The following is a 23,944-nucleotide window of genomic DNA, read 5'->3' as shown; positions in this document are numbered from 1 at the left end:
GCACGGACCGGCAGGCAGATCCCCCTGTGCCTGGGACCCCCGACAGGGCCGGCTCCGACCCGCTGGGCGTTTCCGAGACCCCGCCGCATGCCCCCGCCGGCTCCGCGGCACCACGCGCTGCTCCGTGCCTCAGTTTCCCCATTGCACGGCAGCAGATCAGGACGCCCGGAGCGGCGCTGCAGCAGAGGCGCAGGGCACGCAGAGCTCTTGCCGGCGCTTCGCCCAGCCCGGGGCTCGGGGCACGCAGCGCAAAGCCCCTCTCGAGCGCCAGGGCGGCGAACGCCGCCCCACAGCACGGTGCCACGGGCGCCTCGCGGGGCTCTGGGGACGCGGCAGGTCCCCGAGGCAGCCGGGTGGCCTCCTCGCCCGGCATCCCGTCCTGTCCCGTCCCGCGCCACCGGTGGCTCGGTCCCCGCAGCACGGCTCGGTGCCCGTGTCCCCCCCCGTCCCGCCGGCTGCCCGGTACTCACTGGTGCTCGGCGTGAAGGAGGGGTGGCGCGTGGCGCCCTGCGTGACGGCCGGCGGCGGCGGCGGCATGCTGGGCGGCGTCGACCTGGGCTGCGTCTTCACGTCGGCCGGGGAGTCGGGCATGGTGGCGGCCCGCTTCTCCGCGTTATCTGCGGGCAGAAGGCGCGGGGAGGTGAGCGGCGCCCGCCGGCAGCACCGCGGGCAGCGGGCCGTGCCCCCGGCGCCGGCGGCTCCCCCGAACCGACGCTGAACTCGGGAGGGAGCCGCGGGCATTTCTCAAGCTGCCCTGGGCATCTCCGCGCCCCTTCCCAGGGCGGCGAGGCTCTGGGCAGGACAGGAGCAACCCTTGTCCCAGGCAGAGCTCAGGGCCAGCAGAGACCTTGCCCGACCTCCCGCATGGTGGAGGAGTGGTGGAGATGGTGCCCGGCCACCCACGCATGTGCGCTGGTGGCTGGTGCCCGGCCTCCCGCATGGGTACACAACGGTGGAGATGGTGCCTGACCTCCCGCACCAATGCACGATGGTGGAGACGGTGCCCGGCCACCCATGCATTTGCAACGGTGGAAGGTGCCCAACCTCCCGCACAGGTGCACAACGGTGGAAGGTGCCCAACCTCCTGCACCAGTGCACGATGGTGGAGATGGTGCCCAACCTCCCGCACCAATGCACGACGGTGGAGACGGTGCCTGGCCACCCACGCATTTGCAATGGTGGAAGGTGCCCAGTCTCCTGCACAGATGCAACGGTGGAGACAGGGCCTGACCTCCCGCACCAACGCACGATGGTGGAGATGGTGCCCAGCCACCCATGCATTTGCAATGGTGGAAGGTGCCCAGCCTCCCGCACGGGTACACGACGGTGGAGACGATGCCTGCCCTCCCATGCAGACGCACGCTGGTGCCGGGCTTGCAGAGGCTCGTCTTGGCTGCAGCACGCTCCCGAGCACGGCACTGCTCCTGAGCCGTGCTCCCAGAGCCTCTGCTTTGCGCCGGCAGCGCTGCTCCGCACTGCCGAGGGACACGGCCCTGCTCCGCACGCGCTCCCTCCACACAGCACAAGCTCCGCGCGGGGCACGGCCAGGCACGCGGACCACGCTATCCTGGGGCTGGCTCCCGCGCGGTGCGGGAAAGGGCCCGCACCTCCGGTGAGCCCCGCGGCCTCGTCACCCCATGCACCGGGGAGCGTGCAACGTGGGGCTCCCGGAGCCCGCTCGTTCCCCAAAGTGCCCGGGCTGCCCCGGGGTGGGCGAAGCTCCCGGCGCCTGCCCCGGCCACCCCCCGCGAACTGGGGCCACCTGCGAACCGGGGCCGCCGGGCACCGCTCCAGCCCCGCTGGCGAGCAGAGCCGGGGCCGCCGCGCCGTGACGGGTGGCCGCAAGTGCGGGGGCAGCTGCAGCGATCCGTCAGCGCGTGCCGGCCCGGGGCTCACCACGGCCCTGGCTGAGCCAAAGAAGGAAGCGCCCGGCGCTGCCCCGCCGCCGGCACCCGGGGTCCCCGCCGAGCCCGGGCAGCTCCCCGCCGGGCGCTGTTGATAAACACTAATCTAACATGCATGCTTAATGCACGGCAACTGCTGCGAGATTAATTGAACCCTGCGGAGCACGCTGCCCCGGCTAAATAAATCTGGGGTCTTAGCCGGAGCGAGATGCCGTCGGGGTCCGTGTCCCAGCCAGAGCCGCGGCGGGGAAGCAGGAACGCGGCGCGGCCGGCTCCGAGTCGGGTTTGCCATCGGCTGCAGCGTCGCCCACCACGGCGCCTCGCCGGCATCCCGGCGCCCCCGGGGACACACAGCGCCCTCCTGCACGCGGGCGCGTGCATTCGCTGCGGAAATGCTGCGGAAAGGCAAACCGCCCCACGGCGCAACGAGCTTCGCCGATGCCAGACAGCGCCTGCTCCTGCCCGCGAGGGGACCGTGCCGTCCCCGCTCCTGCCATTCCCACAGCGTCTGCCCGGCTCCGGCGCTCAGGGCACAGCGGGAGCATCCCCGCTGCCCACGCCGGGGTACGAGCCACCCAGCATCTATGGCAATCCTGCAAACGCCTGGACTTGCAACGGGGTGATTTTCCGGTTTCCCTTGCTCCGTTCCCTTCTCCTGCTCCAGCCGCAGGAAAAATCCTAAAAATAAGCAACACCCATCCCCATAAAACAACGTTTTGCTTTCAGAGTCTATCAAAATAAATAGGATGTTTAGAAACACCTATTTATTTTACTTTTTATGGAGCTGCCTGTCTCTGGGAGAGGCCTTCTCCGGGGACAGGGCAGGAGAGGGCTCGCTGGGAGACAACGGCCCAGGTGCGCCAGAGAGGCCAGAGGTGCTAGGTGTCACATCCTGGGACGCAGCATCCCCCGTCCCAGCTGGACCACGCTGCCTGCGGGACGTGGCATCCCGGCTGCAGCATTCCCTGCATCCCATCCCAGCTGGACCACGTCACCCGCGGGACGTCACCCCTGGTCGCAGCATACCCCATCTCCCGTGCCGGCTGGACCACGTCACCCGCAGGACAACACCACTGGTCACAGCATCCCCCGTCTCCCATCCCAGCTGGACTGCGTCACCCGTGGGACATCACTGCTGGTCGCAGCACCCCCCGTCTCCCGTCCTGGCTGGATCATGTCACCCACGGGACGTCACTGCTGGTTGCAGCATCCCCCGTCTCCCATCCCAGCTGGATCACGTCATGGGACAGGGACGTTCGGGGCAAGGGTAAGTCCCCACCGGTGGCTGCAACTTTATGCCAGGCTCGAAGGAAACGGCTGCGCACCAGGGCTTGGCGCTGGGCGAAGCACTGGGACGAGCCACACGGGGACGAGGTGCTGCGCCGGAGCTGGTGGGTTCGGCAGCAGCCGCGGGATAACGCTACAGCATTTCCCACCTGCTGCGAGAAGCCGATCCCTCCTCGCGGTGATGGGGCTGCAGCATCGATTTGGGGACCAGCCACAGCCAGAGCGCCCTGCTGCCGCCCGCGCGGGGAGGGAGCATCCCACGGAGGGGGGGACGGGGATGACGCTGAGCAAGGCGCAGCCAAAACCCTGCCACCGACGGCAAAGCAGCCGGCAGCGGCCCAGCGAAGCGCTCCACGCACAGAGGACTGCTCGCTTTGGGCAGCGCATCCATGACCGGCGGCATCGGGCCCTCCGGCACGCGGCGTGGAAAAGCGAGCGTGGGTGCAAACGCCTCCCCGGGGCAGGGCGCCGCGGGGCTGGCGCAGGAGGAGGCGGCGACGGCCGCGGGCAGGACACGCCGCCGGCTCTGCACCGCCGCTCGTCCCTCCCGGGCAGGCACGGCAGGACGCTCGCCCCCGTCCGCACCCCCAGCACCGTCCCCGTCCCCCTCCACCAGCCCGCCTGCACAGGCGCCCGCGCCGCGGCGCACCGGGAAACACGGCTACGCTCCTTCTGGCACCGGCACGGCTTTTCCACAACTTCACAGCGAGAGGAAAGTTTCCACGAAGCTGAACAAACACCAGGGGAAACTGCGTTTGGGTGTGTTTTCGCTTTTTTTTTTTTTTTTTTTTTTAAGGCAATAAATTTTCCCTGATGTGTTTATAATCCAAACACTGCAGCACGGGCACGGGAAACGGCCCCCGAACCTGAAGGATTTCTCAGCGTCGAGGCTGAGAAACGCCCCAAGCAAACAGCGCGGGGCACTCGGAGCCGCGCGAGCCCCGACCCTGCGAGCCAGCGGAGCCGGCAGCGGAGTGGGGCCGGCTCCAGGCCCTGGATGGGAACGGAGCGCCGCATCCAAGGGCATCCGCCAGCGGGACACAGGTACTCACTGCCCTGGAAATGCCGGCTCAGTCCGTCGGCCGTGCAAAGGCGCCGCCATCGCTTCTGCGCGGGCCGCTCGCAGGACGCGGGGAGCCGCAGCGCACTCTCGCCTCCCTCCCGGCAGCGCTCGCAAATGTGGCAATAATTCCCTGACATGACTCAAACTCCGCTGGAATTTTTTTTTCTTTCTTTTTTTTTTTTTTCCTCTTTGGGGTAATTTGTCCCAGCCGCTCGGGGCTGTGTCTGTTTTCCTACATCTGGTTTCCATTAGGCCTGTGCAGCCCAGATGAATAAGTAATAATATAAAAATAAAAGGATTAGTATTTTCTCTTTGGCTGCTCGGAGCAGGCCCTCCCCCGCCCTGCCTCCCGGTGGGAAAGGGATGCCGAATCCCGCACACCCCCGCGTGACCCACAGCCCTTGATTGGTCACACCGGCGGCTTTAACCCTCAGCACCCTGGCCGGGCCGCGGTGCCGCCGGGCGAGGGGCGACGCTCCGGCCCTCCCGCGGCAGCGCCGCTGCCGGCTGCCCCGGCCCGGCTCGGCCCTGGAGCCAGCACAAACCCCCGGCGCCGCCCGGACGCAGCAGCCCGCGACCGTGACGGGGGCTCGGGCTTTGCACCGCTGCTGGGGGCCGGCACCCCCCAAATCGCTCCCTTGTGCTTGCCCTTGGCTCTTCCATGGGAAAAGCTGTGGGAGAGCCCCAAGGGGGTCCCGTGAGCCCGCTGCCCTCCCTCCCACTGGAGACGGGTCGTGGGGGTCCACCCAGCCACGTGTGCCCCGGTGTGCAGCGCTGGATGCCGGTGGGCAGCAGTGCATGGCACCATGCAGCTGTGCATGGCAGCGTGTGGTGCTGGACACCAGCAGGCAGCAATGCATGGCACCGTGCAGCTGTGCATGCCGGGGTGCAGCCCCGGACAGCACTGTGCAGCTGCATGCACTGGAGTGCAGCCCCAGACGCTGGCAGGCTGCAATGCATGCCACCGCGCAACTGTGCATGCCAATTTGCAGCCCTGGGTGCCAGCAGGCAGCAGTGCATGCCACCGTGCAGCCATGCACACCAGCATGCAGCCCCGGACACCAGCAGGCAGCAATGCATGCCACGGCGCAGCCACGCAGGCCCCGTGCCCGCCGCGGCGCAGCCAGGCCCGCGGGCAGCAGGCAGCTCAGCCCGCCAGTCCTCCGCGCCGGCGCCCGAGCCCAGGGCCCTGCCTGCCTTTTCCCACGGCCCCGGCTGGCCTGTCCCACTGCCGCAGGGGCCCTGGGCCAGCAGCGGGCGGCCCCTGCCCTCCGCACCCTTTGGCAGCGCCGCGGAGGGAGGAAGGGGCAGGGTCCCCTGGCGAAGGGGATGCGCTGGCCCTGCGGGACGAGCCTGGTGATGGAGGGGGGGAAGGCGATGGAGGAGGGCACGGAGATGGCCGGGATGCAGCAGCGGCGGCCGGGAAGCCGGGTTTGCTGCGAGCTTCCCCTGCCGGGCCGGGCAGGGCTTGCCGAGGGAGGAAGGGGTTAAAAGGGAATTAAAAGAACAGCATCTTTCATGCTCTCCAAATGGCCACAAATGAAATCCAGATGCTGGAGGCGACGTCTCCGCAGCCAGGCTGCCTCCTAAACAAAGGAAAGCATTCCTGCTCCTCAGCTGCCGGTGCCACGGGGGCCAAGAACAACTCCCCGATAAGATCGCGAGGGACAGAGCCGCTCCATCTGGACCGCGTTAGGGAAGCGCCCAGCGCCGGCGGCCAGGCAGCGGCAGCGGCAGAGCACTAACACATGTGCGCGGCCGGCGCGAGGTGCCGGCGAGCCGGAGGGCGCCCAGCGCCGGCGCCGCTTCGCCCCGGCCCGATCCCCCGCGGGGCTGGGAGCCGGGGCTCGCCGGGGAGCCGGGGCCCGGCGAGCGCCGTCGGGGAGCAAAGCCCCCGGCACGCTCTGCGGGCAAGGAGCGAGCCCGGAGGGGATCCTCGCTCGCGCAGGATGGGAAGGGCCGGGTCCCGCGTGCGGGGTCGCATCCCTAAAAACACTGCGTTTCCGCTCCTGCCTCCTGCAACCCCCCCCCCCCGACGGCGCCCGACGGGGGCTGCCCTGCCTCCGCTGCCAGACACGAAGCCCTCGAGCCCCGACGGTGACCCGGGGCCCCGCTGCGGCCAGGACGGCGCTGCAAGAAGGTGCCGCTGCCCCGGGACCCCCTAGCAGACAAGATGCCGGTGCCCACGTCCCCCCCTCCCCGGCTCCCTGCAAAGCCCCGGCATTGCAGAGGGGCGAAATAGCTTCCCCCAGCCGCTCGTGCCGAGCCGACCCCTGGTGCTTTTCCGGGACACGGCTCCGTTCTCGCGCCGGGGGGTTGCAAAGAGCTTTGCAAGGGCAGCGCGGTGCCGGCACCCAGGGTGGGCACGGAGGGTGCCCCGCCGCCAGGCGCTGGCGCGGGAGGAAAGGGGGGGCTTCCCGGGGCAGATGGCACCGGCGTCGTTTCCTTCGCTGCGACAACTCTGAGCAGTTCCTCTGAAGCAGCACATTTTGGGGAGCGAGGTGGGGGGGTGGGGGGAAATCCAAGCACCGGCACTAGTCAGCACAAATGAAGCCTTTTAAGAGGAAATCAAATTAATTAAACCCCGACACAAGATGTAAATGAAACCTGGCTTTTGCCGGTTCCAGACCCCGAGCAGCACTTACAGGCGCTCTGCGAACAGGGAGCCTTTCGCTGCAGATAACAGATGCTGCGAGGAAGACGGGAACCAGATGTGCTCGCGCGGTGCCAGCAGAGCGCTGACAGCGCGGCTCTGCCGCGGCTCAGGTGTCCGGCGCTTGCCCGCAGCCGGCAGCGCCGAGCCGTCCCGCTGGGAGCACTTCCCTCCTGCCAGGCATCCCGGCCCCCGCCTGCCTGCAGGGAGGGATGCTCCTGGGAAGGGCGGTGCGGCACCCCTCCGTGCAACCTGCTTCTCCGCCCAGCCCGCGACTCCGGGCAGCGCGTTCCCACGGTTTGGTGCGGCCGGGTGCCCCTTGGCTAAGCGGGAAGAGCCGCCCATGCCCCAGCACGGCAGCACCCGCGCAGCCCGGTGCATGGGTTGCAAGCCAGCCTTCGGCCCTGCCATCCTCACCCTCTGCACGGGGGCATCCCAGGAGATGGCAGCGCCTAGCAGGGTCCCACCCCGCTGTCCCAACTGGGACGGAAAGGTGCCCTGCAGCCCCAGGCGGGTGACCCGCCGCGCTCCTCCCGCCCGCTGGGAGCGACCCCGAGCTCCAGCCCGCGTCCACCTCCACCGGTGTCGCGGGGCCTTTTTCCACCTTGAACCTTCGTGGCATTTTCAAGCAGATGAGCGAGGGGAGGCCGGGTGCAGCGCCTGCCCCCGCGCAGCCCCCCGACCCGCCGGCACCAGCGCCCACCCAGCCGGGACCGGCACCCGCCGCCTCCGCTTCGCCGGCTGCCCGGGCAGCGCCGGCGGGCTCATGGTCACCGGGAGCCGGAGTGGTGGAGAGGGAGATTATTCCGATTTTCTTCCAGGGGGGAAAATAAATAAATAAATAAATAGAAAATCCTCCCTGTTTTACAAGCCTTCATTTGCTATTGTTTATGTAAACAGGTAAATTGTTTCGTATCTCAATTAAAAACATCTGCCACATAAATGAATACCAATTAACTCATCCTGTTTTTAATTACTCTGTTAATTACACACAGGCAGCAAAAAGGATGGCATGGGAATAGGGAAAGCATGCTTACAACCCCCCCCTTCCCACCTTGCTCTTGGCAGGGATCCGAAATATGCCCAGATAATGATGGATTAAGGTGGCTGGTGAAAACAATGGCTCGTAGCCAGCTGCGGGCCTCGGGCTCCCCCCGCGGCCGGCCGGCCGGCAGCCCCCGGCGGGCGCCTCGCGGGGCAGCGCCCATCGGCCCCCCGGCTCTCCCGCGGGCTCCGAGACGCCACGCGGCGCGCTCCCAGCCCGTCTGCCTTCCTGGAAACACGCGGGCGGCCGAGCTACACCTTCCCCCTTGCGCCCGGGCACGGGGAAAACCACCCTTGCGGTACCCCCGCGAGCGTTCGCTTTTGGGCTTACCGGCCCCGCGGCTCGCACGGGCCTGCGGCCACCCGGGGCAGCTAAGCTGCGCTCGGCGTTTGCTCTCGGAGCACGTCTGGGGGACGGGAAACCTTCGGGCCCCAAAGCATAGGCGCACGCATGTGCCGGGAAGGGCACGGAGGAGGAAAGCGCCTTGCATACGCTCACCCCGAGGCACGTTTGCAGCGAGGACCGAACGCCTCCTCGGCATAGGAGCACCGCTCGGCCTGCGGAGACCCTCTCCGACTTCCAGTTTTAGGCGGAGGGGCGAAGGCCTCCCCCGGCACAGTGTGTTAGCGCGGCACTGAGCCACAGTGCTCAGTGACCCCTCGGGCCGGCAGCCGAGCTGGACCCGCAGCCCCTGGCCCCCCCCCCCCGGTGCTTCCCGGCTGCGGGAAGCTTTCCAAGCGAGCAGATGGGGCAGGGGGAACAGCGGCAGCAAGGAGGAGAACAGAAAAGGCTATTTTCTCACGCTACATATTTCACGAGTCGAACATTTTGTGCGTTGCAGCCTCGCCTGTAAAACCGTCTCGGGCTCAGCCCTGGGACCGAACGTCGGAGCGCGTGAGTCAACAACGGCTCGCGGGAACCAGCCGGCGGGGCGTGGGGCTGGGCGGCTCCGGCCGCCCTTCCACCTCGGAGCGGGCCCGGGGCCAGGGACCTGCCTGGCAAACCCCCCTGCCCGGCTCTCCCGCCCCAGCGGAGGCACCGGCATCGTGCCGGGCAGAGCGCGCTCACCGCAGAAGCGTCGCGCCCCGGAGCCGACGTCTCCGCAGTGCTGCCCGGGGCCGCGGGGAGAGGCGAGCACGCACACGCGCCCCGCGCTGCTTCCCAGCTGTCTCCCGCTCCTGGAAATTAAATATAGTTGCTAGACACTGCGAGTAAACAGCGCTGCAGCCGGCCCGGCACACCTGGGCACCGCCGGCCAGCCTGGCACGCTGGGCAGCAAGGCCGGCGCTGTGGGGGAGACCCCTGCCCTGATACGGGCAGAGCTCCCGCTGCGGAAGGCACATCCCCGAAACAGCCGGAGCCCCCGGCCCCTGCCCTCGCCGCAAAGCCCGATGCTCTCCCACGGAAAGGAGAGGCGCAGGCTAAAAATGTCGCGTGCAGTTTTCGCAGCCAGCGGAGAGCCCTGCCGGGGTGGCGCGGGCCCGCCGGGTGCCGGCTCCCCTCGTCCATCCGAGCAGCCCCTGGAGAGGGGCGGCACCGCAGAGACCTGCGGGACGGGGCCCTGCACCCTCCTCCCGGCCACGTCCAACGACGCGGCCCGGCTCTGCTCCACCTCTTTGGCATCCCCCGAGCTGCAAAACCAAGCCAGGGGCTGGGAGGAACTTTCTGATGCTGGGGGAAAAAGGGGAGAAACGGGGCACAGAGCCTCAAAATGCAGATCGATCCAAAGCGGGAGCAGGCGAGCGCCGGCAGTGCCAGGAGCGGGGACGATGCTCAGGGTGCTGGCCGGAGGGCTGGAAAAACGCCCCCTCTCCGCGCCAGTGCCGGATGGGGGCTCTGTGGGAGGCCCCTGCAGCATGGGAATGCCGAGATGCCGCTGGCTCCCTGGAGACTCCCGGGCCTGATCCTGCCTGGCGGATACCAGCACGTCGACGGCTGCGACGGACAGCCCAACCCAGGCGGCGCATCCCGGCCGCCCGCAGGCTGCTGGGTTACTCCCCCTCTGCCTTTTCCCATCTGTACACTCCATTTCAAGGCAATTTCACCCATGTGCGAATTAATCAAATGATGCGGGAAAAAGTATTAATAAGGATTTTGCAAAATAAACAGGAAATCCCTCAGATGCTTTCTGGAAACACTGGTCAGCATCTTCCAGAGGAAAGCTGCGGGCCGGTCGAGGTGGGGTTGCCCCTCGGGAGGCAAGGCAGAAAACAAGCTTCAGGAATTCTAAAAATAAACCCAGAAACGGGCAACTGCACTAAAACCAGCTCAACCCCCGAGCCCGCCGCCGTGCCCAGGGCTGCCCGGGCAGAGGGCTTCCTTCCCTGGAAAACCAGCCTGGTCCCATCCCGACACAAAGCTCCCCAGATTGACGCCAGCTTCAGGATCCTCCCTTCGCCCCAGCCCGGGGGAGCGAATAATTGCTGCCTCCCCCCGTTTCACGGCCCTGGGCCTGGCGCGAAAAGCAGAAGTCCGGCCTCCGGCACCTGGGTTGCTCCGCCGGCTCTGCCGGGCAGGATCGCCCACGCCGCCCCGGCGCGGAAGGGGAACAAGGAGGCGCCGCGAGAAAGGGCCCCTTGCACCGAAGCGCGGGGCGGCCGCGGGGCCGGGAGAGGCGCCCGGGGTGCACCAGCCCTCCAGCCCCCCGGCAAGGAGCCAGCGGCACGCGGCGACGCCGATGCTACCGGAGCTGCCCAAGGCGCAGGGCCGGGCTGCCGGGACCGCGCGGGCTCCTCGGACCAGACCTGTCCCTGCAGCTCCGGCACCGCAGCGCTGCATCCCTCGGTGGCACCCGGACCCAAGAAACCGGCCAGAGCCCCCTGCCCGGTGCTGGCCCCCGGGAAGTGACCCCAGCTGGCACCAAGCCCGTGCCTGTGCCCCTCGCGGGACGTTCCTCACGCTCCCTCCACAGCGGGGCCTGATTTCCCACGGATTCCCCTGGAAACCTCGCTGCAGCTCCCCTCCACGGCCGCACCACAAAGACGGGCCGGATCCCAGTGGGAGCCTTTTGCACCCACTTGGCACCGAGGCTGGCGAGGGGGCAGAGGCAGAGCGACCCCACAGCAAACCCCCGTGTCTGGCACAGGCTCCGTTCCCAGGCTCCCCGCGCTGCGGGGCAAAGGCAGCGGAGCTTCCCGCATCCCCGCAAGGGCGGTGAAGGCAGCCCCGCTCACCCTGCGGCCCTTCGCCCACGCCGCAGCACAGAAACCAGCACCAGGAAAGACATGGAAAACCAAGCCGCCCGGGACCTCAAATCCCCCCCCACTCCTTCCCAGGGCCCAGCCCCGCTGCCGACAGCCCCGCTTGCCGGATCAGGCCCCCATCGCCCCAAAGCCCTGGCAGCCGGCACCGGGCTCTGGCTCTCACCCCGCGGGATTGCACCCCCCACCCCACCGGCTGGGTGCAGCCACCAGCGCCGAGACCCCATTCTCCGCATGCAGCCCCTCGCAGCCCCACTCCAGGATACTGCCCAGGTTTTTCCCATGTGCAGACAAATGCAATTCGGAAGCAGAAACCCAGCACGCGATGCGGGCAAAGGAGACGGATGTCGCGAGAGACCCGGCCACCTTGCACAGCCGCCGGCTGCCAGCGCCTCTCCCCGGGGCCTCCTGCCGCGGCGGTGGCAGCCGTGTGCATCGGGTCGTGCCGGGAGGCTCCCGCGAGCTGCTGGGGTGCAGGAGGGAGGCTGCGATCACAGCCGCGGCAGCGTCCCCCGGCCCGGCCGCCCCAACACGTGCCGCAGCAACAGGCGGCGGCCGGGCAGTCCAAACCCACGCACGCGGTATCGGCACGGCTTTCCCAGCACTGCAGCCCTCCAGAGTATTTTTCCATCCTGCTTCAGGCCTCGTCTCACGCCCGGGACGATCCCAATTTCACAGACGACTCTGGCACTGGCCGAGGCCTTGCTCCCACTGTGTGTCGTGTCCATATCCGGCACCCAGCCCCGTCCTGGCACCCAGCATGCGAGCGACCCGCCTGCCCTGCCTGCACCCTTCGCTTTTTCTTCCTACAAGCCAACACCTGCAGCTGCAGATTTTTTCAAAGCAGAACATGCACAACATCTGGCCGCTGCTGGGTAAAACCTTACCTGCCAGCCCAGAAACCGGCGGGGCCCGACAAGGGGCAGCAGGCGGAGAAAAAACCCTCTGCACAGCCAAGTTCATCTTTGTTTTCCTTCCCGGGGGTTTTCCCCAGCCACAGCAAAAGCAAAATTCGAACTTCTCTTTTCATGGAAGCACCGGGCACGAGGACCTGCCTCATCTGCGTCCGGAGAAGCAAGTCCCCGCTGCAGGCGACAGCTCGGCCCCGGGTCTATCTCGCCGGGGACCGGCGCAGGGCTGCAGGTGCCTGGACTTTCAGCATACTCCCCGATTTCTGCTCCGGTTTCACTGTGCGTTTTCGGGACAATTCCCCAACATCTCCGTGCCCCGACCTCCACCGCTGCCAGCGCGCGTAGTGGAGCTCGCCCCACAGCGGTGCTCAGCAGACGAATGCTTGCAGAGTGGCTCCAAGTTCATCGACAAAGGGCTGCAGAATTAATATTCCTTTTAATTAAAGGCAGAAATCTCTCTTTGTTCCTGAACAGAGAGAACACAACAGAGGGAAGAGCTCAAAGCTCCTTCGGCGCTAGAGACGAGACCATTGCTTAGATTCAGAGACACTGTCAACATACACGTGACCTCAAATTAAAAAAACAAAATGAAAGCCAGAAGAAGCCGCAGCTCTTTGAAATTGCAGGAAAGTTGCAAAGTTTTCTCAGCTAAAAGGCAAAAATCCAACAAAGGTGCAAAACGCAAGCACACAGTCCGCAGTATCCAGAAGCAAAATCCAGCAGCAGGAGGACGGTGCAGAGAGACGCTGCAAGCCCCCGCTCCGCTGGGGAGAAAACGCACACGCGGGAACGCGCACCGCAAGACGAGGCGGCCAGCGCCACGCTCCGTCACTGGGCTCCGAGTCTAAGCTGGCAGCATCCCCTTAGCGGATCCCTCGGGATTTCGGCACCGCCAGTGCCACAGACGGAGGACGTGTGCTGCAGCCGCGAGGGCTGGAGCGGCACGCACCGCGGTGTGCGGGGCCACGGCACACGTCGCCCCGCAGCCCCCGGCCGGGCAGCGTGTCCCTGCCCTGCCCTGCCCGCGGGGAGGATGCTGCTGGCGCGGGCACCGCAGCCCGGCGTGCTGCGGGCGCTCGCAGGACAGGGTGACGGAGCAGGCAGTACTTCAGACAACAGCCTCCTAATGCAATTCGGCAGGGCGGCAGCGCTGGAGAGACGCCGCGAGGCAGACCCGCGCGTGGTTAATGGCTGTTAGGACGAGAAGCACAGCAGCACTAGGGCAGCGAGCCGGATGCCTCCTCTGCCAGGCTGCATTTCCAAGCCTGCATCCAATAAAACCGTCCCCTGGTGTACGTGAGGACACAGAACGTGTCTACAGCTCAGACCCATGCTGCTTACATGTAAATACACCGCACTAAACACAGAATTATAATGTTATTACAGCTATAACTTCACAAACCAGCCCGAGGTTTCCTCCCTCTGACTCAGAAACTCTCCTGAGAAGATTAGCACCTCCTCACCGCCGAGCAGAGCTAAATCTGTAAATCGGCTGCTCCCAGAGCCCGATTTGGAGTCGATGGGTTTTCATGCCTCCGAGGAGCAGACGGCTCCCAGGTTTCGCCGCCAGTCACGCAGGGAAGCAAACGCCTTCCGCAGCCGCGCAGGCGGGATCCGCGGGGCGCGCAGCGGCTCTCGCCGGGACACGGCGCCCGCATCCGCCCCAACCTCCCCGCCCCGCTCTCGGAAACCTCCGGCCGGCGATTCCCGGTGCGCGGACCCAGTAGAGCCCTCAGCGAAGCACCAGCCCCTCCGCTACCGCGGCAGGAGAGGGGACCCGAATCCCGCAGCCCCTCCGCACACTCCCCGCTGCCAGTTCTGCTCGGACGGCGCCGGCGGGATCGCAGCCCTCCCCGGGCGCCCGGCCCGGCCTCCCTTCGCAGCGCCTGGGCGCCCGCACGTCCAGGCACCCGCGTCCCCGACGGAGCCGGGTCCCTTGGCGCATCCGGACGCGGGGAGCCGGCTCGCCGCGCTGCCGAGACCCCCCCCCCAACGCCCAGGCACCCTGGTGCCGAGGAAGCCCCCCAAGCAACTCCCCCTTCCTCCGCCGCCGGCGAGCCCCAGCCCCTCGCCGACGCGCCCTCCCGGGGGGCGAGGGCTGCTGTCGGACCGGCACCGCCGGGCAGTGCTCCCCGGGCACCCCGCGCCCCCTTTCCCCGGGGGGGCCGCACGCTGCCGCCCGGCCGCGCTGGAGCCGCTGCCCCGGCCGCGGAGGGGCCGCTCCGCCGCCGCTCGGGGCCGCCGCCGCCCGCGCCGCTCCGCTCCGCTCCGCAGCCGCCCCGCGCCCCGCGGACGGCGGCGCACGGTGCCGGGGAGCCGCCCCCGGGCGCCGGGAGCCTCCCCGCCGCCCTCCCCCGGGACCCCCCCGTCGGCGGACGGCACTTACCGTCCTGAGGTGCGGCGGGGCCGTGAGGTAAATCCCAAGGCGGAGGCCGGCGCGGGCAGAGCCGGCAGCGGCCCCCGGCGGCGGCCCCGGCCCCGCTAAGGCCGGCGCGGGCGGAGCGCGGCCCCGCGGCGGCGGCTGCCCCCGGCCCCTGCCCGCCGCCGCCCGCCGGGGGCCGCCAGCCCGGGGGTCGGGGCGCTCCCCCGGGGCGGGGGGCCCGGAGGGGACGGTGGAGGGCGGCGGACGACGGAGCCGGTAGATCCGCGGGCGCTCGCTTCACCTCCTGCGCGCTGCCCGGCGGCGCTCGGCGCCTCGCATCCCCCGGCGCTGGCGGCGCCGCGCCGCGGCCATGGGGCGCCCCGGGGCCGCGCTGCGCTGCGCTCCGTGCCGCTGCCGGTGCCGCTGCCGGTGCCGGGCCCGGCGCCGCCGCCCGCTGCCGCCGCGCCGCCCGCCCGCCCCGGAGTGAGCGCGGCCCGCCCGCGCCGCTGCCTTAGACGGCGCCGCCGCCGCGCCCGGCAGGGGGCGCCCCGCCGCCGCCGCCGCCGCCGCCGGAGCGGGGCCGCGGAGCCCGGCTGCGGGGCCGGGGGTGCAGCGGGGTGGGGGGTGCGCGGGGTTTAGGGGGTGCCAAGGGGTCCCGGGGGCTGCATAGGGCCGAGGGGTGCAGGGGGGTTGGGGGTGCACGGGGCCGGGAGGCTCCGGGGGGGGCTGGGGGATGCACGGGGCCAAGGGGCCACAGGGTACTGGGGGGTGCACGGGGTGCAGCAGGTTGGGGGGCTGCACGGGGCCAGGTGGCTGCGGGGGGTCTGGGGTCTGCATGGGACTGAGGAGCTGCAGAGGGGGTCGGAGGTGCACAGGCTGCAGGGGGTCGGGGGCTGTGTAGGACCAGGGGCTGCAGGGGGGTTGGGGGCTGCATGGGGGCAGGGGGCTGCGTGGGGTTTGGGAGGCTGCAGGGGTCAGGGGGACTTCCTGGGACTGGGGAGCTGTTGGGGACCAAAGGGGTGCACGGGGCTTGGGGGCTGCAGGGAGCTGGGGATCAGGTTTGCAAGGGGCTGGGGGACTGCAAGGGGCTGGGAGGTGTTTGCAGTGGGCTGGGGCCAGGGTTGGCCAGGGGCTGTGGGTATTTGCAAGGGGCTGGGTCGGGGCTTGCAAGGGCTGGAGGGGCACGGGGGGGGGTGTTTCAAGGGGATGGGGGCTGCTTTGCTTTGCTTCCTTTCTCCCTCCCCTGCTCTCGCAGAGGGGCCGAGGGTCGGGGCTGCAGTAGGAGCAGCCACATGTGGGGTCACAACATCTGCACAGGGCAGGCCCCGCAGGCACAGCCTCCCTCGGTGTCCCGGGATCCCCACGCCAGGCCGGGCCGGGCCCCCAGGGTCACCCCCCATGCCAGCCCCTTCCCTTCGCCTCGGCTGGGCTCCCTAGGGCAGCCGTGCAGCTCCGGCGCCACGGGAATGCCAGCGGAGAGCCCCGCCAGGGCCCTTTCTCTACAGATGTGGGTGGAAGCGGTGGGTGCGTTTGCAGAGCAAGCGCGCAGGGAAGTCTCTGCCCACGCTGGGTCCCCCGTGCCCTTCCCTCGCAGCTGGGCCGTCCCGTGCAGCCGGGGGGGGGGGGACATTAAAAACTTCCCTCCCCCACTCGAATCCTACTACAATGTTGTTGCTCGTTTGTGCACTGGGTAACGCAAACCCTGCTAATTTCCCTGCGAGCCGAAGCCCTGCCTCTCTGCGTAATTACTGTGCTTGGCAGCTGCCTTCCCTCTGCAAGTTGCTGCGAGGAGCCTTTGCCGCCCGTGCGGTGGTTGTGTTAGTCATCCTCTCCCTCTTCGCAGGGCTGCGCCCCGGCGCGGAGGCTGGGGCTGCCGGGCGAGTGCAGCACCCCTGCCAGGCAGCGCCGCCCCGCGCTGCGCGGCTGCTGCGTGGGCACCGTACAGCCATTGCGTGGCCACCGCGCCAGCACTGCCACGGCACAGCCGCTGCACAAGCACTGCACGGCCGCTGCATAGGCACTGCATGACCATCGCGTGGCCGCTGCACAACCATTGCACAACCGCTGCATGGGCAGTGCGCAGCCATTGCACACCCACAACACAACACTGCACAACAGCTGCACGGCCACGGCATCGCTGCAACATAGGCACTGCACGGCCGTTGCACAGGCTCTACGCAACCGCTGCATGCTGCCGCGAAATGCCCGTTGCGAGGCCGCTGCATGGCCACAGCTCCCACCCATGTCACTCCGCTGGCCAGGCTGCGACGGGACAAGGTTGCAGCATCCTGACCTCAACCATCCTGCTCTCCCCCAGCCTGATCTCCAGCTCCAGTTTTGCATTCCTCTTTCTTCCCGTGCTCCAGGAGCCGACGTGTTTCTGCGCTGCCCCTTTTACGATGGCCCGTCACTGATGTCAGGGGGGCTCAGAGCATTTCCTTGCTTGGGACAAGCAGGTCCCTGCCCACCCCAGGGGCTGCCGAGAGGTGGCTGCCCATGGGATCTTCACCGTGGCGCAGCCGAATAGCGGGGCTGGCGCGGCCTCGCTGGGCGGAGGAGGCTCGCGGGAGCCCTCACCCCGCTTGGCCAGGCTGCGAGCGACACCAACCAGGAGGGGCCGCATCCTGCAGGTCCCAGGCTGCTGGCTTCTGCGGGGAGACCTGGCTCTGCCCGCTGATGGCTCAGGGTGGAGAGGCGCCAAGTGCCTGTTGCTTAACCGTAGCTGGGAGAAATTCCCTGGGGAGAGCGTTACGGTCTTGGTAGCTTTCTTCTCAACAACAGTTGATGCACGGTGCACAGCACCCCTGCTCCTGCTGCACCGCCGTTGCCAGCACTGCCGTATTATGGCCCATCCCAGCTGCCTCGCTGCTCGCTGCTCGCTGCCCGTGGCCACTGCCGCCCGCCGGGGAAGCTCGCTGCAGCGCTGCCAGCGAGGGCCGGCAGGAGGGCAGGAAAACCACCGCCGTGCGCAGCTGTGCGCTGCACTGCCACCGGCCCTGCCGCCGCGGCCCTTTGCATAGCCAGGCACCCAGCTGGCACATGCAAATGCCGGTGGTGCGCGTTCTCCAGCACATGCGGTTCCCCGGGTGCACGGCACAACACACATCCCTGGCTGCACAGCCGAAGAGCCTTCGTGGAGTGCAGCCAGAGTCCCACCATCGGCTCAGCCCGGGGGCTCCACCGGGGCAGACCCCGTAACTTCGCTGGGCGAGACGAGCAGGCTGGGCACGCCAGAGAGCCTTGACGGCCACCCCCGTGCAGCCGTTCCCCTGGGCACGGAAAAGGCAGGAACAAAGCTGGAGAGAGGCGCGCCATGTGGCCGAAGGAGCACCAACGGGGCACTGCATGCGCTGCACGGCGAATGCCCAGATGTCTGGGAGCCAGCCGGGGTGCTGGAGCCTTGATCTGTGCAGGATGGCAGCGTTGGCAGTTCGCTCCTCGCTTGGGCAGCACCGCTCTGGCTCGGGCCCTGCCACGGTGGCACATCCACTGGTGCCACCATGGGGCTCCGCTTGCCCAGCTGCTGCCACGTGTCCGCCCCGGCAGATTGCAAGCTGTCAAATACGCTGCAAAATCCAGCTGCAAACGCCCAGCTGGCGACATCCCCATGAGCCCGGTCAGACCCAGTGGGTCACCGAACCTGTCCCCACGCACCCCTGGGTCCCCGCAAAGCTGCCAAGGGCGGGATCTTGCTGCAACCCGCTGCCATTAGGGAGCGAGCGGGTTAGACATGGAGGCAGTTCTCTGCTGGGCACCGCGAGCGTCCTGCGCCGCCACCTCGGGCTGGCACCGAGGACACCCCGTCCCACCGCTGCCTGCAGACACCCGGTGTCCCCCCCGGGCTGCGTTTGGGTGGTGGGGTCTGTTTCGTTTCTATTCAGCGCGCACAGCCTGTAATTTGGGTCTATTGAAGTCATAATTCACTACTGTGAAAATAAACATTTGTGTTAGCTCGCTTTATTCGGCGGCCCTCGCCTGAATGTTAATAATTCGCTGCCTGCCTGCCTGCTTGCACGCGGCCTCAGCGCCGCGACGGAGCCCCAGTGCCATGGCCATGCCGGGATGCGCTTCCTCGCGTGCCGGGTGCGCCTATCCCGTGGGTCCCTGTGCATGGACCCCGGGGATGCCCTGCTGCGGGCGGATGGGGGATGAGAAGTGCCACTTAGCACTAAGCCAGGGATAACGGGGAAGCCAATAGCGAGGCTGCTGCAAGATAAAGGTAATATTTTGAGTAAAGAAGATAACGTTCAAAATCTGTGGGCTTTGGACCGTTTCCTGCCTGTGCCTGCTCCTGTGTTTGTTTGTTTGCACTGTTTGCAATAAAAATTAGAGGTGATTTTCCCCGTCAATGTCAGCAGTGGCTCCCCCATCCTCCTCTCGCCTCCAGCCAGGGCCTCCTGCCTGCAGCTCCCAGCCCCACGGGGCGACAGGGGCTCCATCGCCCTGCGGTTCCCCATGCCCGGCTGTGGGAACGGATCCTGCCGAAGCCCAGGTCCCTCCGACGGCTCCCAGGCCGTAAGGAAAGTGAGGAGCCCGCGGGGGAGAGGAAGGCTTAGCTGGGGGACGTCTGGGTCCCAGCTGGCTGCAGATTTCCAGGTCGACCGCAGCCGGCGACTCACCCCAGGTCCCTGCCTGAAAGCTGGAGGCAGGAGGCTGGTTTGGGGCTGTTTATACCCGGAGGGAACGGGCGGTTGCAAGGCGAGCTGGCACTGTCACCCAGCAGCCCTGGACAGCTTCCCCGGAGGGCCCGTGCCGCGCCGCGGGGCGCACGGGGGCTTCCGCAGCGCTCCTGCGCCTCTGCCCGCTCGTTGCAACACCTGGGGGCCCGCGGGGCTGCCCCGGACGCCCCCCACCAGCAGCGCTGCGGGCCGCGGGGCCCCAGGGCTGCTGCTGGGTTTCCTGCCCCGGCCGCTCGGGGTGCCGGGGGCAGCAGCAGGGCTGCGCGGCAGAGCAGCATCCCGCATCCCGCCGGCAGGAGCCCCGGGCCTGGCTGCCGCTCCGGAGGCTGGAAGCAGGGGGCTGGTGCTTTCCTCCCTGCATTTGCATCTTCCCAGCCTTTATCTTCCTCCCAGTCTCTGTATTGCTGCAATTACAGACACTTTAAAACACAATGATCTGGCTGTTAGTGTGATGGATGACAGAACCTTTCTGTCTGGTTTAAATCATTGCCGAGAGTGAGCAAACTTCCCCCGCGTTAACCCCTTCGCGGCCCCCCCAGCCTGCTCCCTCGCCAGCCCTGCCGCGTGTCTGCGCCCGCTGCCAGCGCTGCACCGCGACGGGCGGACGGGGCTCCCGGCCTTGCCACCCCGGCGCGGGCAGACCCCGCGGTTATCCCTCCCTCGGCTCCCTGGGATGGGCGCCAGCTCCGGGGCAACGGGGCAGAGCTGCCCGCGGCCCCTGATGCTCCCGTACGCAGCTGATATAACCTGGGTGCAGTGACCCCCACCTCGCACCAGCCCGGGGTGCAGGACGGGCACCTGGGCGGCCGCGGGAGCGAGCACGTGGAAACGGCTGGAAACGCGCCGCGGCGAGGCGGGAGGCACGGGGCGATCTCCCACTTCTGCATTCCCAGCAGCCGCGCTTCGCCGCGGTGGGAAAGCAGATTAGAGCGGGCGGCAGGGCCGGGAGATAAGCGCCTGCGAGCGGCCGATAGGCTGCCTGGCTGCGGCCCAGCGCGGGGCTGGCAATCCTTCCCCCAGCAAATCTGGAGCTGGGCACGGAGCCGGCCGGAGCGGCTGAGCCGCAGCCCCGCGCCAGGGCAGGATCGGGCCCCTCCAGCGGGCTCCCGGCGGCCAGGGGCAGATCGGGTGGAAACTCCCGCAACGACTTTCTGCCAGTCACGCGGGCGCGTGATTGATGGCTCGGCGCGCAGCAGCCCGGCGCGGGGATTAAGTGCACATGTTATGTCAATCCGCTCTCCCTTTGTTTTAGGAGGCAGCATCTCCTCCCCGGCCCCTGCCGCGCGCCCAGCATCGTCCCCCGCGCCTCGTCCTCCCGCGCTCAAAGCACAGCTGCCCTCCAGGTGTTCGGGCCCGCTGGGCGACGCTGGTGCCCTCACCCACCAGTGCTGCTCGCAGGTGCCGGCGTTTCGGGGCTGGGACCCACCAGGAGGGGATCCGGCCCCCGTCCTGCTCCACGTGCATCACGGCCCCCGCAGCGGGGCAGCCCGGGGGGCTCCCCAGGAGCCGCGGGGCTCCCCCGGGCAAACGGGCTGCCCGCGAAGGGGCCTTCGGGGCGAGGCGGGGGCTATCGGTGCTCGGCACGGCACAGAACGCCCGCAGATAAGGGATGCGCAGAGCGGATGTGTGCAGCCGGCACCGACCCTTGCAGGAAATGGTCACCGCCGTATCTGCCCCGCGCACATGCCCCCCGCCTGCTATCAGCCCCGCGCACACGTGCCGGGCACGGCTGAGCCACACCACGCGCCGGGGCAGCCCCGGCCCCGCAGGCAGGGACGGGGGGCCCGCGGCAGGCACAGCCCTTCCACGACCGCTCCGTGCGGAGCGGGATGCCCCGCGTTGCGGAGGCGGAGGCGCGGGGGCCGCATCCAGCCAGCGGCGCTGCTCGCACCCTGGGCACGGCGGCTGCCGGGGCCTCGGCTCGCTGCAGGAGGGCAGCTCGCTCGTGGGGGCACTGGCCCGCTCCGGCCCAGGGATGCTCTGCGGGAAGAGCGGGGATATTCTTAGGCAGCAGCCGCAGCCGAGCACTGCACCGCCGGGAAGGAGGCACCCGGCAGGCTGGGCTCCCCTGGGAGCCCGCGGGAGCTCGCAGTGGCTCCGGCCCCCCGAGCGCCGCGTTTGCCCCTTCCCTGGGCTGCGCTTTCCGGGGCGCTGCTCCCCCTGAGCTGCCTGCAGCCCCGGAGGGCAGTCCGGAGGCGAAGGCGCTGAGCTGTGCCGGTGCTCAGCCCCCGGCGTGCCGCAGGTTTCCTGCGTGACCCCGAGCGAGTTCATCTCCCCGTCTGGGTTTCTCGATCTCTACCCGCACGTGGGTGCAGCCCGGCTGCCGCCGGGGAGCCCTCGCACAGCCACGCGGCACCGAGGCAATGCGGAGCCCCGCGCCGGGGCGGGCGTCCCTTCCTGCACCAGGACCTGCTCGTGCCCCTCCGAGGGGCCCCGGCGCGGTGCAGGGAGGTGCAGCCCCCCCGGGCCAGGGGCAAGCGGGCACGTCTCCGACACGGCAGCCCCTCCGCCGGCTCCCTCCCGCGCGGTGCAATCGGGACGCGCGGCGTTTCCCACCCGACGCGTTGCGCCCGCGGACGCGGCGCTGTTAATCTCAGCGTCTAAATCCAGCCCGGGGCTAATCCCGGGAGCCGGGCTGCAGCCCCGGCGCCCTCTTCCCCGTGCGTTTTGCTGGCGCCGGCCGGCGCGGCCCTTCCCCGCTCCCGCGTTCGGCGGGGAATGCGCGGCGGAGATAAGGGCTGGGCGGGAGCCAGCGGCCGGCGAAGGCAGCTCGCCCGCGCCAGCTATCGCCCGCTGCAGCTGCATCCGCCGCCGGGACATCTGCTGCGCAGGAAGCGCCTCTCGCCAGCGTTTCTTAAGACGGGGGCTCGTTTGCGCTGGCTTCCCTCCTCGCTCGCCTGCCCGCGGGGGCTCCCGGGCCCCCGGCCCTGGCGCCTGGGCCACCCGGTCCCAGAGCCGCCTGGTCCCAGAGCTGCCCAGTCCCGGCCGCTTGCCCGTGCCAAGGGCCGGTAGGAGCAGCCGCCGACCTCCGCTGCCTCCCTCCGTCGCGGCAGCTCGAGGCTCTGCGGCTTTTGTGCAACTTCCATGAACATCAAAAAAAAAAAAAAAATCATGTTTTCCTGGCCGACAGATTCATTCCCGCTTTGTGGTGTTCGAAGGGAAACCGGACCCTACTGCTTATCACCTCGTCCCTCCCTGCTCCGCAGCCTCCAAAAAATCCCCAGCTTGGCTTAAGCACCAGGAGACTTTGGGATACATCACGGTTCCCCCGGGGCTTTCCACCTTCGGGGTTCTGGGCTGCTAAGGGCCAGGCTTCCCCGTTTCCCTTGCCAGGGCAGTCTGGACACCATGCAAATTTCGAAGTGGGGACTGCCACGAGTCCCCCCTCCAGGAGCTGGTGCACCGGGGTGCACGGAGACGGAGCTAAAGCTCTCGTGCAGGGCCGGCATGTGCCGGGGGGGACAGCAGTGCCGAGCCTCCGCGCGATCCACGTCCTCGCAGCACACCGGCGAGACCCCGCGCGGTGCGGGGGCTGGGAGCGCTCCGCCACGGGTTAACGCTCGCCCCTCTGCCCTGCCAAACCACAGGTAAGGGGCTGCTGCCAGCCGCCCCCATCTGCGCAGGGCTCTTTAATGATGGGAATTTAATTAGCTTGCATTGCGCTTCCAGCACCTCGGCTCCCTGCAAAAATCGATATGAATTAGCAGGAGCCGGTGCAGCACAGCCTGGCGCACGGCGCAGCCGGGGACGGCGCTGCCGGCCGGGCGAGAGCGGCTCCCGGGAGCCAAGCATCCCGGGCACGGCAGCACCGCTCAGGAAAACTGGGCGGCCGGAACATCCCTGCTCCGGGGTTCGCCGCAGGGAGCCCCAGCCTCGTGGCCGGCCCGTCGGACAGGCTCGTTATTCGTTGCGAGGTCCAGGCGCACCGGGGCAGCGGGGGACGCTGCGGCTGTCCCCGGCCACCTGCGTCGTTTCCAAGTTCCCAGGCTAAAAGCAGGGCTTGTTATCAAGAGCAAAAAATGTGGCACCTCTTGTATTTCATTTCCCTTTCTCCACCTCTTCCCTGCCCGCTGCGCATCCGAGATAACAGCTCTCAGCGCCGAAGCCGGAGCGAGGGGCAGGCAACGGCCTCGCCAGCCCTATCGCTGCCTCGCCGGCCGCAAGTAAATCAGGAAGTTTGCAGAGATATTTGGCCAACAAAATAAACATTTCTCCTGCCAAGCGCCTAACCGGCATCGCCGCGGGCCCGCAGCAATCTGCACAGCTCCCCGTGCTGCACCCTTCCGGTCACCGGCGCCCGCGGAGCAGCCGCCCGCTGCCCGCGCATCCCCCGGCTGGGTGCCCCGGAGCCTGGTCAGCCCCTGGCTCGGGACATAGTGCGCGGGAGGCCTTGGCTGCGGGTGACGGCGTTGAGTGGCACATGCTGTTTCGGAGCGGAGAGGGAGCCAAAGCCCCGCCGGGCGCTTTGCCCCGTGCCGGGCGCCAGTGGGGCTTGCAGCGGGCGGAGGGAAGGGGTTTCCTTCCCGCGCCCGGCCTGGCTCCAGCATCCCTTCCGAAGCCCTGCGCCCTCCGGGGCCTGGACCTGCTGCTGCCCCTCGCTGCACCGAGCTGCTCCAAGCGCCCAAGCCGGACCGCAGGGTCCCGGGGCTGGGGGAGCCGGTCCCCCTGCCTGACCCGCACGTGTGGCCGTGGGATGCACCGGCACACCTCTCGCCCAGCCCCGGCCCCGACGCTCCCGTGCTGCAAGCAAACCACTGGGAGAGGCAGCGGGGCCGGATCCGACCCCGGCGGTGCCAACTGTGGCACTCAGGATCCGGCTGATGCCTGGCCACGAGCGTGG

At 68.5% G+C, this 23,944-nt stretch overlaps 1 protein-coding gene across 5 annotated transcripts in view; it reads right to left on the bottom strand.

Annotated features, from left to right (window-relative positions):
* The window catches only part of CBFA2T3 (CBFA2/RUNX1 partner transcriptional co-repressor 3), a 35,557-nt gene that overhangs the window by 10,987 nt on the left and 626 nt on the right, over positions 1–23,944 (bottom strand). The window contains exons 1-3 of one of the 5 annotated variants that reach the window (XM_067302357.1): positions 14,450–14,480; positions 12,040–12,479; positions 471–617 (exon numbers count right to left, since the gene is read on the bottom strand). In XM_067302357.1, the coding sequence (XP_067158458.1) occupies positions 471–617; positions 12,040–12,115 (223 nt within the window). In that variant the 5' untranslated portion in view covers positions 12,116–12,479; positions 14,450–14,480. Of the gene's footprint in view, positions 1–470; positions 618–12,039; positions 12,549–14,449; positions 14,514–23,944 lie in introns of those variants that run through there. The other 4 variants (XM_067302361.1, XM_067302358.1, XM_067302360.1 and 1 more) reach the window with 4 other exon arrangements.

Source organism: Apteryx mantelli, chromosome 10 (assembly GCF_036417845.1).
Source record: "Apteryx mantelli isolate bAptMan1 chromosome 10, bAptMan1.hap1, whole genome shotgun sequence".
Taxonomy (NCBI): Eukaryota; Metazoa; Chordata; class Aves; order Apterygiformes; family Apterygidae; genus Apteryx; species Apteryx mantelli.
The sequence above is the reverse complement of the archived record's forward strand: the minus strand, read 5'-3'. Positions and strand labels throughout refer to the sequence as shown.